The sequence below is a fragment of the Cyprinodon tularosa genome, unplaced genomic scaffold (genome assembly GCF_016077235.1).
Source record: "Cyprinodon tularosa strain WSP-4 unplaced genomic scaffold, ASM1607723v1 ctg29, whole genome shotgun sequence".
Classification (NCBI taxonomy): Eukaryota; Metazoa; Chordata; class Actinopteri; order Cyprinodontiformes; family Cyprinodontidae; genus Cyprinodon; species Cyprinodon tularosa.
Genome location: NW_024038996.1, coordinates 783,883 through 802,478, shown reverse-complemented (window position 1 = coordinate 802,478; position 18,596 = coordinate 783,883). Strand labels below are relative to the sequence as shown.

General features: G+C 36.1%; 1 protein-coding gene across 1 annotated transcript; it reads right to left on the bottom strand.

The window, feature by feature from the left end:
- Nucleotides 1-609: 609 nt before the first annotated feature.
- On the bottom strand, nucleotides 610-18,321 carry LOC119787169 (noelin-3-like). The gene is made up of 6 exons (XM_038290814.1): nucleotides 17,867-18,321; nucleotides 14,969-15,112; nucleotides 9,685-9,840; nucleotides 6,814-7,033; nucleotides 5,807-5,913; nucleotides 610-2,227 (listed from the first exon to the last, which is right to left on the bottom strand). The coding sequence occupies exons 1-6, from the start codon at nucleotides 17,933-17,935 to the stop codon at nucleotides 1,550-1,552; spliced, it is 1,374 nt and encodes a 457-aa protein (XP_038146742.1). The 5' UTR covers nucleotides 17,936-18,321; the 3' UTR covers nucleotides 610-1,549.
- Nucleotides 18,322-18,596: the final 275 nt, after the last annotated feature.

Genomic DNA, 18,596 nt, shown 5'->3' with positions numbered 1-18,596 from the left:
CTTCATATAAAGTTTTCAATAACTACAGAGAGGTCATTTCTTTGTCAGCTTCTTTGCACGTACTTTTGAAAGAGTCATTATTCTAGTCTGATTACACTCTAAATATGACAACAAAGTCACTAATTTGTCAACACACCTTCTGGTTTTAGACATTTCCACTAAGTTTTAATAGGTGTAGAAGAGGTAATGGAATTAGATAGAAAGAGCTACTCCATTATTTTGTCTGAATTGTAGAGACCATATATAAAGAACAAATCGAGAGGAAACAAAAAACAGAAAATAAAAAAAAGCATATGAAATATACCGCAAAATGCTAGAAAAAAATAATTTCAAAGATTTAAAAAAAGAGCATCCCTTGCAGTTCGATGACTCGATGCAATCACCTGGTTTTAATTGACAGAAATGTTTAATCAATTGGACTGAATTGTCTCTGTAAAGTATCTTGAGATGGCAAGTGTTGTGAATTGGCTCTATATAAATAAACTGAATTGAATTGATTCAGATATATTCTTTTAGAGTTGCATCAATCGCTGACAAAAGTTGGAATAAGGGTTTTAAAGAAATTAACCAAATTTCTTGTTGGCTAAGAAAATAAATACATCACTTTCCTAATGAAAACAATATTTTTATTTGTGTTTACATACCATCCTATTTACACAAACAAATACATGAGAAAGGGAACTACTGAAGATTGTAATAATGGATTGTGGCAAGTACAGCTATAATTGATGAGAATACAGTTTTTCAAATACAAAATACACACAAATACAGTAAAAAGCCCTCAGGATAGCCAACATTCATGCACAAGAGTGTTATCCTTTGGCTTACAGAAGATACTACACAGAATAAGGCATACAAACTGCTGCTAAAGTTAGAAAAAAACTAATGTCTCAGAGTACTAAGTTAAAGGCAGTCCAATATTAGTGTTCCTTAAGTACTTTGACTCACTGCTTCAAGATATCCAGTGACCGTGATTGCTGCATTATCCCTACATAAACACAAAAACAGCTAAGTACTGTACAGGTGTATTATGGTCCCTCCCCACATTTTCTATGTTCTTTAACAAGATCAAGTGCAAAAGCTGGGATGGGGAAAAATACGAAATTTTATGCAGGCAGTGAAAAGCAGGAATGATTTATGTTGGCATAATAAATTAATGGGAAGGAAAGAATGAAACAATTAATGACCACAGTCAAAAATTTGATTAAACTAACAGGGATAAATAACTGTGATTTGAGAGGATAATTATAAATAACACTAAATTCTTTCAAAAACAAACATCACTTGCAGAGAGAAATATACTGCTTGAATAATTTTTTGGGTGTCAAAAAGCGTTAATGATTTTTTATGGACTGTCCTATATCAGAAAAAAAAACAGTACACAGCAATAAAAAAGTTTCATATTTAAACAGGTTAGATAAATAAAGGCATAAAGAGTAAAGCAATCGGGACAATAAAAAAAAAAAAAAATAAACAATCTGTTTATGTTTAGGCACAACCTTCCCGTTTTTAATGCTTTCTTTCATTCATAGATGGGAGAACAGTGTCTTTAAGAGTCATCCTCTGTTTTAATAATGTGAAAAAGTGTGACATTAAACAGAACCTGGTGGCCATTATTCCAGCCATAAAGAGCACGATCCCTTGCATTGTAGTCCAGCATGGACATATGGAAGTACTGGTTATGGAAGGGAATGTCTGTATACTCATATGTGGATGTTTTAGTTGAGTAGGCATAGTACACTTTTGCCCCAGTCAGGTGAGAGTTGGTAATGTAGAGAGTCCCACAGATCATGAAAGACTCACCCGCATTCCTCTTGGAGTATTCTGTGTTCCATGTGTCAAGGATCTGGAGGGTGTCTGGGTTTAGCCGGCTAATGACAATGTTCCCAGCATTCTGGTTGGTTGCATACACAGCCCACAGACCCAACTCATCAGCCATCAGGTCAATGTCTGAAAAGCCTCCCCATGTGTATGGGTACACATTATGGAAGCCTGCTGACTCCAGTGCCCTCTGTGTTATAACACGGCCGGTCTCAAAGCTGTACCTGACAATGATGTTGCTTTGCATCTTGTTGTAGTACAGAGATCCGTTGTAGACCACGTGGTTGGTTCCCGCCCATTTGAAAGGCAAGTTGTAGGTTCTAGATTCAACTCCTGCCACAAAGTCATGGATGGATTTGTATTCTTTCACTATCTTATTGTTGGTGTAGCTGTCCAGGTACCAAACCTGCAGATAGATATAGAAAAAACCCTCTTATAATGCTTACAATTGGAAACATAAGGGTGGTTACAATTGAGATATTTCTTACAAGACATATTTTTGAAAATATATTTTTTGATGGATTTAGCCATGTATTGTAAAACCTAGAAACCAACCTTTTCATATGTCAGCCATTTTGTATTCATAAGTCAAATTTTTTACACTTAGGCAGAAAAAGAAATATTGATTCCTTCAGTTTTTGAATTTCTATAAAGCTGTAAAATGTTTTTTTACAGTGTCTTATAAAGTGTGCAAATTCCTTGTACCTTTATGGTGCATTCACATAAAATGTTTTTTCAGTGTCGAAAAGGTATACAAAACCTCAGATTGGATGCATGGGCATTTTAATGTCAAACGCTCTAAAAACTGGACACTGGATGCTGTGGATGCTGTATGATCTGGGCACTGGATATTCAATGCTCCAAATACTTGGTGCGGCAGGCATTGAGCTGCTGTTCTTTTCCTTGTAACAGAGAGTTGCTTGGACTTATTTACTTTGATTTGTTGGGGTAAAAAAGTAGTTTTAACATGTTGTTAAGCTAGGAAGCAGATGTCACAACATAATCTGTACAGTCAGTTTTAGACTTAGACAAATTTTATTGTCACAGAGTGTAGACAAAAACAAAATTTCATTTTGTACAGCTCTCAAGACATTTCTATTTCTATTAGGATTAAAGAATGATCCTATTTAAATATTCTGTTCTTGTTCAGAGTGAAGGACGCCACATACCAGCAAAAGACAGTGTTTGGAATCCTCATTGAAAGCTCTCTAAAGCCAGCCAGGTTGTCTGAGATTTCCTGCTGCTTGACGTAGAGGCAGAATGTTCATATAAAGTGTTTTATAGGTTTTTGGTGAAAAGTGCAGGTACCAGAATGCTGCATAAGTCGCCTTTCCTGACACTTACTGTAAGTCATGGACACTACTCTTAGACTTTGCATGTAAACCAGATGCCCTGACACTTAAAACATGTTTGATGTGAACATACCATTAGGTACTTTGCTGCATTTCAACAACCTTGGTGTGATTTGCCTTTATTATTTTATGATAATCTAACATAAATACCTACAACTGGATTCAAGCCTATACCTATGTAGTGTAACCAGTTGTCTTCAGAAATCCACCAACTGCTAAATTACACACTGATTGACTCTATCGTCAGTTGCCTTTACTTTAAGTATACATCCCTCAGAAAGGTTTGTTGGAGAACATCAGTGAACAAAGAAGCATTATTAAGATCAACACAGAGAGCAGATAGGTCAGGTGGATTGTTGTTGAGTGGTTAAATCAGATTAACCTTACTCAGAGAAGCAGCTAATATGCCAGTGATAACTGTGGGGGTGGTGCAGAGATCCACATTGGGAAAATTTGGTAACCGTATTGAGGTTTCCCAAAGCCCACAACCATCACTTTAGAAAAGAGCTAACATTTTGATGTAAAAGTTACAACCTGAAAAAGGAAGAAAAGCAAGAGGCGGGAAAACACTATGTCTTTCTAAAATAGGGAAAGCATTGATGTAATGATCACCAATGCCCTTTAATCTCAAGAGTTTACAGATATGTTATAAATTGAGTGAAATTGACCTTCCACACCTGAATCAAATCACTGAATTATCTCCTCAGTGTGCATTTAATTTATTCAAAGTCCTGCTACTGACCTAATTATTTGACTCAGATGTCTTTAAGCTGAAACATATTTAAAGGTGCAGAATATCAGCCCTCAAGGTCATAACTGAGGAAGCCCTGTCTAAAGTAATATATGACCTACTGCTGGTGTCTTTGTAGATAAAGTATGGCCTGACAAATTGTTTATTCCCTTGTAAACATGCATATTTGACCTTTATTTGCCACTGTAAAATTAGTTTATATCAGTATTAATAAGTTTAAAATCCTAAACTAAACAGTGCCGCTGTAAACACAGTAGCAAGAAGTTGCTTATCTTGTTCAAATGACACCTGTTATGTGGGACAAGGTGAAATCAGGTGGGCACTTAATAAAAATAAAAACACACAATAAAATTAACTACTCCCCGAAAAAGTATGGCTTCGTGATTTGATTTGTTGTCTGAGGACAAAACTGCAAAGTCTCCCATTTTTTATATGTCAAGGTTGAGGTATGCATAACATGCTGGTGTGTTAAGTAAAGACACAAATAAAAAAATCAATGCAACAAATGTTGAAACATGGAAACAATGCATATTTGGTTTGATCTTGAAAGTAATTACAGTACATTGCTGTCTTCTGAACATCCAGAATAAACCTGCTGTAATAAACCTGCCTTCCAGCATCGCTTGGATCAGGATTTTTTTTGAGGCGTCATAATGGCACACACCACAAAATGGCACATAAGGATATTATTTTCCTCATCACAGCTAGTCTCTGTCTAATAAAGCCATTTTTATATTATACTTTATTTTTGCAGCAATGTGAACCTTTAATTTCTTGTGAACCTTTAAACTAAAAGTATAATTCTACATTATTATTTTAACTAATTAGAAAGAGTTGGACTACTGTGCCACTGAGGAGATTTCAGATTTTAAACTTGACACCTACTTTTTTTGTATTATCTATGTGATTTTATGTCAACAATTGATATCCTGTGCATCCAACAGTCCAGACAGTGATGTTGCATCTGCATGATGAATTGAAAGACTTAGAAACATTAAAACCAAAACCTCAGAACATAGGAAATTTAACATATGATGTCATGGTGGAGGTTCTATAGAGCGAACATAGAACCAAAAGCAGACAGGTAGGGAGATGGTTCGGTGAGTATAATAGATTTCTTTTCTGTAGAGCGGCGTGGCATTGCATAAAAACAATATTCTCCCATGACGAGTGAACCAAACAAAACCTACTAAATAGCACATAGAGTGGAAGAAAACAACACACTAATCACGAGACCTTAGTGGAGATATTACTAATTAGGTTATAGACATATCATTTTAACTACACAGAAACATATTACACACCAGAAAAATTATCTTTAAATATAGCCAAAGCAAATTATAAAAAAAAAAAAATGCAGTAGTAAAACAAAAATACACATACCAAAAACCATGACTAATGGAACACGGACAGCAACAGTAAAAGCAACATAGAAGAAACAGGTATGGAAAAGTTAGGATCCAGCAGGAAACGGTGGCTTACATTGACTTTATACTGAGGGAAGTCAAAAATATGACAGTGAAAACCTTTCTGTTAGTAAGAGGAAATAAGGACCGGCTGGGCCAGAGGATAAGGATAGAGGTTGAGGATGGAAGACTAATTAACACAGATGAGCTAAACAAAGGCATACAGGTATAGAAAAGGGACATACACTATTGGGAATAAAATGGAATACATAGGAAACTAAATACAGGAATAAACTGCGATAGACAACAGAAAGGAGTAAACCTAGTATGTGGCAACGCCTTACAGTATAAAAGCAGCAATGTTAGCAGAGTATGGGAAAACCATCTAGCACAAAGTAAACCACATGGACAACATGACAACCAATAAAGAAAGAGAACCCTACTACAAAAGGATCATAGCATGCATATCAACTTACTCTGTTGTTTTTTGGAGAAGCTACTGGATCAGTCATCCAAGCACCAAATCTGGTCCCTGACGTCTTTACTGTCTGTGGCCCAGTGATCTTCATCAGCTTGCCACATGCTGAAAACATATCACAGTCAATTGTGATTTCTTGTTATGACTGGGACACAACTCAAAGTCCTGGCAGCAACAAAAGAGTGAATCCTAGATATCTTCTGGGCACTGCCAACACAGCAGCCCGCATTTCTAAAGAAATACAAGGACAAGGTAACACAAAATGTGCTGTAGTAACTACACCCTGTCTGTCTGGACCCAGGCAAACATTTGCCTTTAAGGACTTACTAGAGTAGATGCTCTGAGTTGTACAGAATTCCATGTGGCTAGATACTAATCCTTCTAAATGCACAAAGGCAACACTTGTACATATCCCACCCTATTTTTTTTTATTCTAATTAAGTGGTTTTTAACAAACAACCACACACTTAAGTCCCGAATTAGCAAAATGTTATTTTTTAATCTTTAACACATTTTCTGTTAAGATACGCTAATTAGTTATTTATCTCAAAACTAAAACATGCCTCGTCCCAACCAAAATATCAATGGTGAAAAATTGTTTATCTGCTTTTGCGAGCTTTCAAACAAAGGACAAGGCTGCTCTGGAGGCAGAACTGATGTCATAAGCTCAGTTAAATCTGAGCGGCTGGAGAAATATAATCATATATTCTTATGAATCAGCTGCAAAACTAAAAAAAAGAGTTATACTCTTAAGCAACATTTTATTTTCTTCACTTGGAATAAAACTGGGATTTTCATGTCATTTTAAATGCTATGAAAAAAGCTTAAAAAATTTGACAGTGAAGAAAATGCCCTGTGACTCCAAACGAGGCTTTTCTCAATCAATTTAACTCTTTTTGACTCTGGTTGTAGATTGGCCTTCAGGTTAGAAAGCCAATCTGCTTGCACCAACAGGAAATGTGCCAGTTATGTTGTTTGTTTTTGTCATTGATCTGAAAGACTCACTGAGTTTGTTCATACAGCTGTGGAGCCTGTTCTCCAAGTTCAGGACTCTCTGCTGCAGCTCCTCATAGTCATAGGCACCCATTTCTTCCTGGATTCCCATTAACACACTGGACAGGTTTCTGATCTCTTCTTTGAACAGGGAGATTAGCTTGGCATCTGTCTTGTACTGCTCCAGGACGGGGATAAGTGGCTGCAGGGATTCCATCTTCCCCTTCAGCTCCTGAAATTGTATTAAAGCAAAGAACTAAATAGTCTTTATTAATTTCGTTAGAACTGTACCCTAACCCTTTTTTTAAATGTGTTTTTATGCTTATCTGTTTTATTTTGTATAAAAGGCTAATTTTAGCATATTTCTTGTCAAATCCAATTGAAAATTAAGCAAATGTTTAGAAACTTTAATTTCCAAGTATACGATATATCTAACATAGAACCAAGATATAAGGAAACTAAGGGCCATCCTACAGCTAATAGTTCTATTCCATTAAGATGGACCTGCTTTAAATTGCTTTGAGTTAATTCAGGTAGAATCTAAATTATAGTGCTATTGTTGTCATAGTTATGTTAACAGATGCGTTTCTGCTACCAATTTGGTTCCTTCTAACGCTTGAATCTGAGCTGGTTTCATATTTATACACAATATAACTGCAGATTGATTTTGAATAGGTCGATGCAGTAATAAAACGTTTCATATTTTGCTTTTTTACAACCCTAAACTTTGGAGTTTCATAAACCAGTACAGTACAAGTTGTGCATTATTGTGAAGTGAAAGAACAAATTAGACATGGTTTTCAAACTCTATTGAAAGTAAAACTCTAAAAAGTGTGTTCTGTCATTTCATTTGGATGATTTCTGTGATCCAAATCTGAAAGTCAAGAAGATAAGCTTGTTTTGTGCTCTCAAATTGTACCTGAATGTTCCTCTTACTCCTGCTGTCCACCACCTCGCACCAGCATAAGCTATTGCTGTACTTGTGCAGCTTATCATGGTGACACTGTGTGTTTTCCACCTTTGAAAATAAAAATCCTAAAGCCATCCATATCTCTGATTGTGCACTGGCAATATTCATGTAACAACAAATCTTATAAAGGTTATATTAAAGGTTGCATTATATACTGAATATGATACAAGGCATTTAATAATCATATAAATTCTTAGTGGACATTATATAGTGTACAAACTATGTGAACTTGTGCTATTGTACCAATAAGTTCATATTTTTTTCTCCAGACGATGTTCTTCAAATACGTTCTAAAAATTGCATCACACTTTTGTTAAAATCTAAAGCACAGCATAACATAAAGCACAATAAGAACAAAAATTGTGATGTGAGACCCACTTATTAATTTTGTGTGTCTGCTTCTGTCTTCTTTGAACCCTAATGGCTCTTGGCAAAGGCTTCTAACACTGAGCCTGGTTCTGCTGTTGGTTTCTTCCTGTTAGAAGACAGCTTTTCCTCCCCATTGTCACTGCATGAATGCTCAGTGTAAGAGATGGTAGCAAAGTTAACGACACGATTCAGGCGAATGTCTGCTGTGGTGACATAATCATCCAGGAGCGAATCCTGCAAACTCAATGATTTAATTAAATCAGCTAGTTTTCTGTGGATAGAAAACTTTAAGCCAGTCTGTCTGTATGATTTTGATTGAATTGTGTTTGAAGAGTTGATGGGTGATTTCAATTGGCACTATATAGGTAAAACATCTATAGGTAATATAACTAAAACATGACTTTAAGTGTAATCTTTCAGCCTGAAGGCAAGAAATAATCCAGTTGAACAATGCCCCTTTTCCTGCTAAGAAAAAGCCTTGCCTTGGCATGATGCGATTCCAATCAAGTGGGTATGGTGTGTTAAAGGTAATGTGCAGTCTCAATTTTCCTCCAGAAATAGCAAGCAGGCAAGAAAGGTCAGTTTTATTCTTATCAAACCCTAGCACCACAGTTGCTATCATCTTTATCAGTTGTGGGCATATCATACAGTGAGGTCCACTAGTGGGCCTTATAAGAATATTATGAGAAAGTAGAATTGTAATGCACCACCCTTGAAGAATTTTTGCCAACCATATGTTACTTTCAAGTAATCCTTTCCCATTGCAGTATTTCACACAGAAATATTTCAACCGCAATTTGGATTTGATACATTGTGAGGCTTTGCATGCTTGTCAAGCCTCCATAAAGGCTACTTTTGTCCTTTTGGCAGATTTTCTTTCTGTACCTGAGCATTAAATCTCTACTGCATCTCCAGACTTAGCTTTAGCCTCATGAATACTTCTTTGGCTATTGATTTGTGAGGTAACTTCTACATGTAAATGGCTGATATTAGAGTACAGGTTGTGATGAGAAATAAATTCAGTTTAAATTCTTCCGCTATTCTGCTTATTTTGAGTTGGTCTGTCACCTAAAACTGCATCTAGATAATTGAAATTTGTGACAATAATAATGCGACAGGATATAAACTTTTTTTTTAATACTGCTCATGACCCCTATAAGGCCAGACTCACCATATGAAAAAGTGTTGCACCATGTAGTAATGGTAAAATAAACTGGTAGGAACTTGGACAAAAGTTGCAACAGCAAGGTGACCTAATAGATAGAAGGTATTTAGTTAGTAATTTCCAGCTCTAGGGATCTGCTCTCCTTAGTCAGCTTTGTAAAACATTCTTTGCCCTTTTATAGATCAAACGAATCAAAACATTTTCAGGTTAATTGCTGTAGTCAAACTGTGTCTCACGTTCTTGTTTGGCCAGAGGTGAACCTTTTATGATCTTTTTAAGGATGCAACTTAATGTGCTCTCTTGCATATCAGGTTTTTTTTTTTAGCAAAATTGCTTTAAGATGTTTCTCACACAGTTTAAGATCAAACAAAAAATATACCTGAAAGTTTTTGTTGGCGACGGTCTTCCTGTCTGACTCGATCTGCCGGAACTTTGACCGCAACCCTTTGATCTGGCTCTCCATCCTCATGATGTACTGAAAGTCTCTTTGAGTCCGAAGATTCAGCACCTCAATTGACTGTGACATGTTCTGTACCTTTTGAAAAGAATCAGATGGTGCAGCATTGATTTTCTTGTCCTCCATCAGATTAAATTGTCCTTCTTCTTCAGGTGTTTAGAAACTTTCTTGGCTTTACTTTCTTTGAAACAAATCAACACTTTAACCACCACTATGGCAGCATTACATAAGCTAACAGAATATACTTTTAGATGTACAAGTGAAATGAGATTTGCAAACACTGTAAAAAAGCAGAACAACGCCAGTTAGATAGTTCCCTCATTTGACAATAAAAGAAGCTAAACTTTAATATTTGCTGTCAGAATTATATTTTTTGCTATTTGTTTTATTATTCTCCTCAATTGTGTATGTGGGTGTGTGTGTGGTCATGTCTTTGTTACATGTGGGGAAATTTCCCAGGGATATGCTACATTTTAGGGACTTATAGGTACTTGTGAGGACCAATGACAGGTCCCCATGAGGAGAAGTTCTGTTCATGGGGTGGGGGTAAGGTTTAGAACTAAGGTTTGAATTGATTTTAGGTCAAGTTTAGGGTTAGGTATGTGTTGGTAATGGTTAGGTGTAGGTCAGGTATCACGGTTAGACCATAGAATTAGTGGGAAATAAATGGAGGTCAATTGTGATAGTGGGGGGCACTAATCTGTAACATGCCTCTGCTATTGATTCATATTATTATTCATATTATTTACACATGCATGAGGGCGTGCATGCAGCAGGGGGATCTGATGTTAGCACCACCCTATATACAAACCCACAGTGGATGGCTTCCCATGTCACCCACGCCAGGAACCGCCACTGATCAGACCACGGGACATGTCTCAAAAATTTAATTTCATTGTTGCTTAATGCATTTGCAAAAAAAAAAACAATCCCTAAGATGCAGTCAAACCCATGCCAGTACAAAGAATTTTTTTTATTACATTTTTACCAGTATTATAAACACCTTTTATGGTTATTTTAGGGTTCAATTTCACATTTTACACCCAAATACCCTTATCCATAAGACACAGAGTGAAACTTGATGTAATTTGACGTGAATTTCTTCGTAACTTCACTCAAGGAGGGTCTTTAAAATCAGCATAAAGTTACATTCAAAGTACATTGACAGAACTCAATACACTACTGTAAATGTAGCATCAAACAAAAGGAAATTATCAGCTGTCAATTGTCAGATAGCATCAAAAGGTCTCCAGAATATGAATATATTTGATTTATGTAAATATCTGATCTAATTTGTGTTTTACATGTATTAAGAAGAATTATACCAAATTATTTTATACCCTGTTAAGTAAAATGTTTTCTACTTCTATTGTGCTGCCTTTCTGCTGATTTTTTCAGGAATTGAGAAAAAAAAATACTACAGCTAAATGAGCTTATTTTAGAAAAGAAATGGCATACAGGGGCCCTTTTCTGTTTTAAAAAATGCTTTCTAGGTTTGTAGGGCACATTGACAATAAAGTATGCCATCTTTTCTTCTCCCTCTTTGGCTCTAATTGTAATAAAGCCAACATTAGCCGAGCGCATCAGAGGCAATGCGGCACAACCTTCATACACTGTGTTCTACCCTGACTTGGATACAGGGACACTGAAAAGGCCTTTCGGAAGCCCTGAGGCAGCTTAGTGCATTAGCGTTAGAAGCCCTAGCAAATAAAAGGGAGCTTGCATTGGCTAACAGTGTTTAAATTTAGGCAATATTGGAATAAAGAGTCACTTAGAAAAAAAATATGACAGTGCTTTGATTTTGGTGGTAGATGTAGAAAGCATAAATTACAAGGGAAAACCTAATATTAAAGTTACACGATCATATTTAGTTTGTTAATAATTTAAATAATGTACAGATAAAAACTTAGAAAATGACAGAAGTAAAATTTTAAATTAATAGCATCAATGTAAAAGTGCAGTGTGTAATAATTACAGGGATTTACTGACATATATGTCATATGTTATCTATGTGCTTGTCATTTTGTATCACCTATGAACTGAAAGTCATAGTTAGTCTTGCGTTAGAAATTGCTATTTATATTTATAAATAACATAGACTGTTCACATTCACGGAGGCAGACATCTTTTGTGCTACGGCAGTGCAGAGCAGACAAACTAGTATCTGTGGAGATTGCCATTATAATGGAACTGTGGCAAGTTAAACCTATACACAATCCTACACAGAATAATAAAATACTATAATATACAATAAAATCAATGTAAACTAGACTTACAACCATTGATGATTTAAAAAACAACAAAACATTTCAGACTCATTTTGTCAAGGGCTACTATGATTGTATTTATTTTGTCTACATGTATTTTTTATGCTGCTGTTTTGTAGTTTATGCCTCATGCTATGATTGTATTTATTTTTCCGATACATATTTTACTATATGGTGCTGCTTTTTATTTTATGCTTCATATTGTACAGCACCTTGTGATGCTTGTCTCAGAAAGGTGCAAAATATATATATAAAAAACTACTTACTTTCTTGCTTGTATACAACCAACAACTATTATGAAGACGACTAATTTCAAAAGTCGGTGGTTGTATTTTTGATGAGTATTTTTTTTTCTTTGCATCTTTCCCCTGCCCTCAGTCCGTGATGTTTTGGTCAGAGGGCCCAAAACAGGGGTACAAATCATCTAGACAACAGAGGTAAGGGTATCTGGCGTTTCTGAGCTTAGGCAGGAGCAGCAGGGAATCGGTGTGATAAAACCGGAAGAGAGATCTCCATAACTGGCACAAGCGGGCCAGTTAGGCTACCCTCTGGAGCAGTAGAGGCGGCTTCTTAGGATGAAATGACTCCAAGTGAGAATTAAGTTAAAACAATTAAACGGGGCCCATTTAACACAATATCGCTTTCTTCAAAAAGTTTATTAGCTAATGACTTGATCTATGAAAATCAAATTAATCTACGTTGTCCTTCAGAAACCTGGCTGCAACATGTATTAGAATAAATGAGGCAACTCCCTCCAGCTGTTCAAATTTTTATATGCCCAGAAATTCTGGGCAATTCTGAGCAGTGATAGCAATCTTTCAGTCTGACTTACAGTATTGGTTAGTCCAAGGCCAGTTGATAACTAGAAGTCTGTTTAATATTCAGTTTTCCCCATCCAAATTATAAAACAACAAAATGTCTTCTGTTTTTAAGACTACCTATCTCATAGAGTCTTAAATACTGACAAGGTCATTATAGTGAGGGATTTTAACATGTATGCCCACATTGATGGTGATAACTTAAATACAGCATTTAAAGCTATCTTAGTTTTGATTGGCTTTGTTCAAATGTGCCTAATTCCACTATGCACATCTTTATTTGTTGGACATTGTTCTGACATAATGCATTGAATTGAAAAAATAACAGTATTTCCTCACATCCGTGTAGAGTTGTCTTCCCCCAAAGAAGATTTTACTAACAGATCAATGTCTGATGGTTCAGTAAAAAATTCTAAAGAATCTGCTCCACATTTTATCACCATTGTATCACCGGACAATACGACAAAGGACAAAAATTACAGTAAATGCATTCCCTTTCACAAATGAATGATTTTGTTGATGGGGTTACTTCTTCTATGCATTAGACAATGTATAAAAATAGGAGGCTGGCTCCTAAGTTTAATAAAGATCTGCGCACTTTGAAGCATATATGCTAAGAAACTGAAGAGAAAATGCGCTCTACATGCCGACAGAAATTCTACCTAATCTGGAAAAACAGTCAGCTGTTGTGTAAAATAACCCTTAATAAAACAAGGGCAACAACTCCACTGGAGACCATCCACCATCTAATCAGCATACCCAGGCATTGTAAGGAGTTGATACAGCCACATATAATACTGAACCTCAATTGAACCTGTCCTAAAGACACCACATCAGTTGGTTCAGTCTGTAATGTGTTTTTCCAGTATTATTTTGTGTGTGACACAAAAATCCAGGCCTCCATTGGTTAATAAATTTGATTTCCATCAATTTGTGTGATTTTCTTTTTCAGCACATTCAACTTTGTGCACATTCAGTGAGAATATTTAATTCATTTAGATCTGGGATGTGTTATTTGAGTGTTCCCTTTATTTATTTTTTTGAGCAGTGAATCATTAAACTGAAGTCCTATGCTCAAACTTGTACAAAAGGAGCAATAAAATAACTTCTGCCCAATTTATTTTTCTTTTACTTTTTTTTTGTTGTTGTTTTTTTACAGCGCACCTGATTTGCATTAATGCCTGATTAGGAGGCTTTTGCCTAACTGCAGTGTGTTAGAGAGAGAAATTATGTAAAGCTTTGGGCACTGGATTTACACAATAAAATGTGGTTTTCTCTCTCCCTGTAAGAGGTCAATATTTGCCCTAGTCTGAGGTGTGAATGTCTCTCAGTATCCCTTACAAAATAATAGTAATGTGGTAAAGGAGTAATAGTGATAGTAAGTAATAGTAAAGAAACTGTTCCTGCAACACATTTACAGATATGCAGAAGAGAATGGATGGACAGTCAGACTGAATGATGGATGAAAGTACCTGATAAATAAAGCATTACATTTTATATAGTTGTAACCACTATAATTATTTAGCTTTTTATTTTGCTTTCCTTTTTACCAGAAAAGCTTTAAATCTTCCATTCTTAGCATTGTTTCACACAGGAAATCCATTATTGGTGAAGCACTATCTTCCCCCATTTTCAGTGTAAACAATTACCAGTGACTTTATAAATAATGACCTAAAGAAAATGTGACAAAGGTTTTAAAGTGTCGTCATTAACTAAAACACTCTCAGGAGTTCAAAGATGGTAAAAGGACCAACTAATAAGGATTAGTTAGCTCCTTCATGTAAGATATTCACCCCTTTTCTCTTTTAACAGAACATTACTTCAGAGATCTTCAAGTATTCCTTTAAGAAGGGAATTTAATAATCTCCATTGGATGCACAACTGGGACAGTTCAGCTCTGCATAGCTAGGATGGAGAGCAAATTCATCTTCCCATCTTTTTAACTGATATTGTCCATGCAGTGGATGAAGAGATAGAATCAGGCATTGTAAATCTGACTGGTACAATCTACCTGAGGATTACAGTAACGAAAGGTGAGGATTGTCAATGGAATTTGCATGCACTGCGGTGGTGTGTGTGCGTGTACAGAATGTGGGGAAGTTTGTGTGTGTATGCTCATGCCTTTTCCAGGAGCTGGCGGAGCTGCCTGCCTTTGGCATCTCTGGAGCAAAGATTCTGTTCAGGTGCCACCACTGTGCATATACAGCGCCCATCTGCATCCTGAGCTGAGCTGTACACCTGCCAACCCTCCTTTGGCCTGATAGTCTGCACACAAACATGAAAAGCATACATTTTATGTCCTTAAATTTGTGCACACAAAGAGTATTATGAAAGTAGCACATACAGTACTATAGCTGTTTTGTGCCAATATCTTTTTTTACCCTTTGTGGCTTTTTTCATCCACCTGCCTATTTCTCAAGAGCTTTGAGGAGAACCCATTCCACAAATTTATTGAAAGTCTAGTGTTTTGAAGAGCAAATTATTTTGGTTTATGATATGCTTTGTGTGTATTGTCTTATCTGAATTGCCTCATCAATGATAAACAGTATTTCTTAGCCTTGATCAATATCACAACTGTTAGAATTTCTCTGTTCTCTTATCCTCTTCAATGACATATAACTGGGAGAAACATAAGTTCTAGTATTTTCCTGTTTTATTGACAAACAATATGCTTTGCATAATTATTTAAATCCTAAAAACATTTTCTAAGCCTTAAAATATCCAGCACTGCACCAGTGTCTAATTACCAGAGTTTCTTCCCAGTACAGAAAAAAAATGTGGGGAAATGTGATCTAAGGTTTGGGTATTTAACAAATCCTGGATGATAATGAGAAAAGAAAATTATGCTTTTTCCAGACTTATCTTTCTTAGACTAGTGACCAGAATTCAAATGATAGTCCCTAGTGTTGGAATTAAAGATAACTCTCAGGCCTAAATCTGCTTCTTACCGTCAGCATGTGCAGAAGAACTTTAATTATGATGGTAAATTTGTCCCAGCTATTAGACTTTTTGACAGGCAACTAGTTTCTGTTTGAAATGTGTTCAACATAATGAAAATGAAGCCCTGAGGGGGGATACAGCACAATCCATGTGCTTTACTCAGAAGCCTATTGATTTAAATAAACGTTGAGTGCCCTGATTTTTTTATTTTAACCATCATTTCACTCTCCTATTTATCCCAGTCTGTCTGCTTGGGCAGTGTGAAAAAACATTTGGCAGAGAGCACAAAGAACACATCACCTCTGAGAAAGCAAAGACTTGGATCCAGTGAAATAGTTCAAACTCTAACTCATCCCTTCACCCAGCAACAAGAGGCTTTTTATCTCAATGTATTAAAGTGCTAACATCAAATGCATTGCTAAAATAGTAGCTATGGTAACATTAACATATGTTTTTAACCAATCACTTTTTCCAGTGTTATTTCAATTTTAGGGTTAGGGCCAGAAAGAGTGTTAACTACAGTTTAACATGTAAGTAACACTCTTAATTACAGCTTCTATGCTAAATGTGTACAAGTTAGTAAAATGATACATTTAGGAGAAAAAAAAGGTAAATTTTAACACCTGATAAGTAGTGTTGCACCGATACCGATACCAGTATCGGACGGGGCCCCGATACTGCCCTAAAATGGTGGTATCGGTATCGGCGAGTACCAACAAATAGGGCACCGATACCATTTTGAGAGCCATAAGTTTATTCAACTGTTGTCACCCACTCCTGGTAGGCAATAAAAAGTTCTACTGGATTCACTTTGTATTAGATTTTCACAAAGGTAGGCAGCAGCTTGTCAAAGCCATGATTGCAGTTGTTTTACATTATTATGGTATCGGCCGATACTGCACAGCCAGGTATCGGGTATCGGTATCGGGACCAAAAGATGGCATCGGCGCAACACTACTCATAAGACCTCTAAGACAAAGTGGTGTCAGTAATCTGTTAAAAAGCCCTTTCTCCTCTCTAGTTACTCATATCCTTTCCTCAATTTTTTCCGTTCACATTTCCTCATTTAAACCATTCTGATGCTCAAATAAGCCAGATGTTCTCTCCACTTTAGTTTTTTTTTGTTTAAAAGCTAAAAACAAATATGTTTTTTTTTTTCTTTTTTTTTTTTTTTCTTTTGCTCCCTCATACAACAACTTGACAGCTGGTCTATCTTTGTTTTTAGTAGCCTAGTTATTATGAGTTTTTCACACCCCAACCTTCAGGAAGTATTTCTATAGTCAACAAATAACCCTCTCTTTCTGAGCAGCAGGACTCATGCAGACCAGATGCCAGTTGTGACATGGTGAGAATACTGCCTTGCAATCAAGACACTGGCAAAAAAAGGAGAATTGTCATTGGTGGATGGAACCTAATTGAACCCTGTTTTTTTTTTTTTTCCAAAAGGCTCTGTGATCAGCAAGCTGGTGGTTCTTTCTAGACTAGTTCAAAAATATTTTAGAATGTAGAAAACATACAAAAAGTAATAAGATAAGCCATTTATATGTACTGCAATGAAAAACAGAAACTGCATATGAGTGGAAATGTTATTTTTTTTGCAAGCATATGGTATTGAAAATGATGTCTAATCAGATTCTTTGTCACTGCTTTACAGTTAATGTAAAAAAAATAAAAACAAATCAATTATCTAAGTTTTTATATTTTTGTTAAAAAATGATTTTAAAAGAATCTCAGCATATATCATATTAACAATAATATTTACATAAATTTTTTTTATAATCACGATAGATAGATAGATAGATAGATAGATAGATAGATAGATAGATAGATAGATAGATAGATAGATAGATAGATAGATAGATAAAATAGTTTTATACAGTTAAAAAAAATACAAGAAAGGCAGTTCTCTAAAGTAAATCACGCATTTTATAAAAAAAATTAGGGTTTTGCGATGCTCCACCCAAAACAAATCAATGCCAAAACACATAAACTTCACACAAACAGGTAAGATAGTTCTGCTTGGGTTGAAATTATGTTAAGGGTCTAAATGTGAAGCACAAATTCGTACTGGTAACTCACCACAGTAGGACAATATCCGAACAGCAGCAGGAAGAGCAATGGATTCAGAACCACGGTCAGCGACCACATTCTGCAGCAGTTTCACCTCAACGGCCCCAGTTCACAAAGGATCTCAAGTTTTGTTTTGTTTATCTCTTTTTTTAAATTCGTGCACCTTGACCACCGCGTCCACTATTCTGGGGTAAAAACATAAACATCCAGGGAAGCCAGAGGAGGTCGGCACGTCCATTCACTCGTGCCCGTCACGCGTGGCACCCGGCTGAGATGGAGGAAACCTTGGCGAGGGGAAAAAAGTTTGTGCGGCGAAAAACAGAGTAAATCCTTCAGAAGACCCTACTCCACGGATGTGACATCATGCAGCCGCCTGGCTCGGCTTTAAATGAGCCCAACTTGCTTGAGTGAGGAGGATCCATCGGCAGCTGCGCAGCAACAAAAGTTGCAGCTGGCTGTATTCAGCGGAAAGTGGGAAGGTGCTGCTGAGATGCTGCTGCGTCTTTGTCACCGTGCGTTAATAGGGAGCTGAAGGATTGGCTGCTATATAAAAAGCTTACAAAATAACTCCTTTTAATATAAAAACTGTACAATGTAGCTTATATTAACAAATCATTGTTTTTCTAGGCTAACAGTCTATGAATCTCAATTTGACGAAACATGGCAAAAAATTTATGTTACCTGTGTTTTGCATAATACACAATGAGTATCATCAAATAACTAGGCTACATTTGAGTCT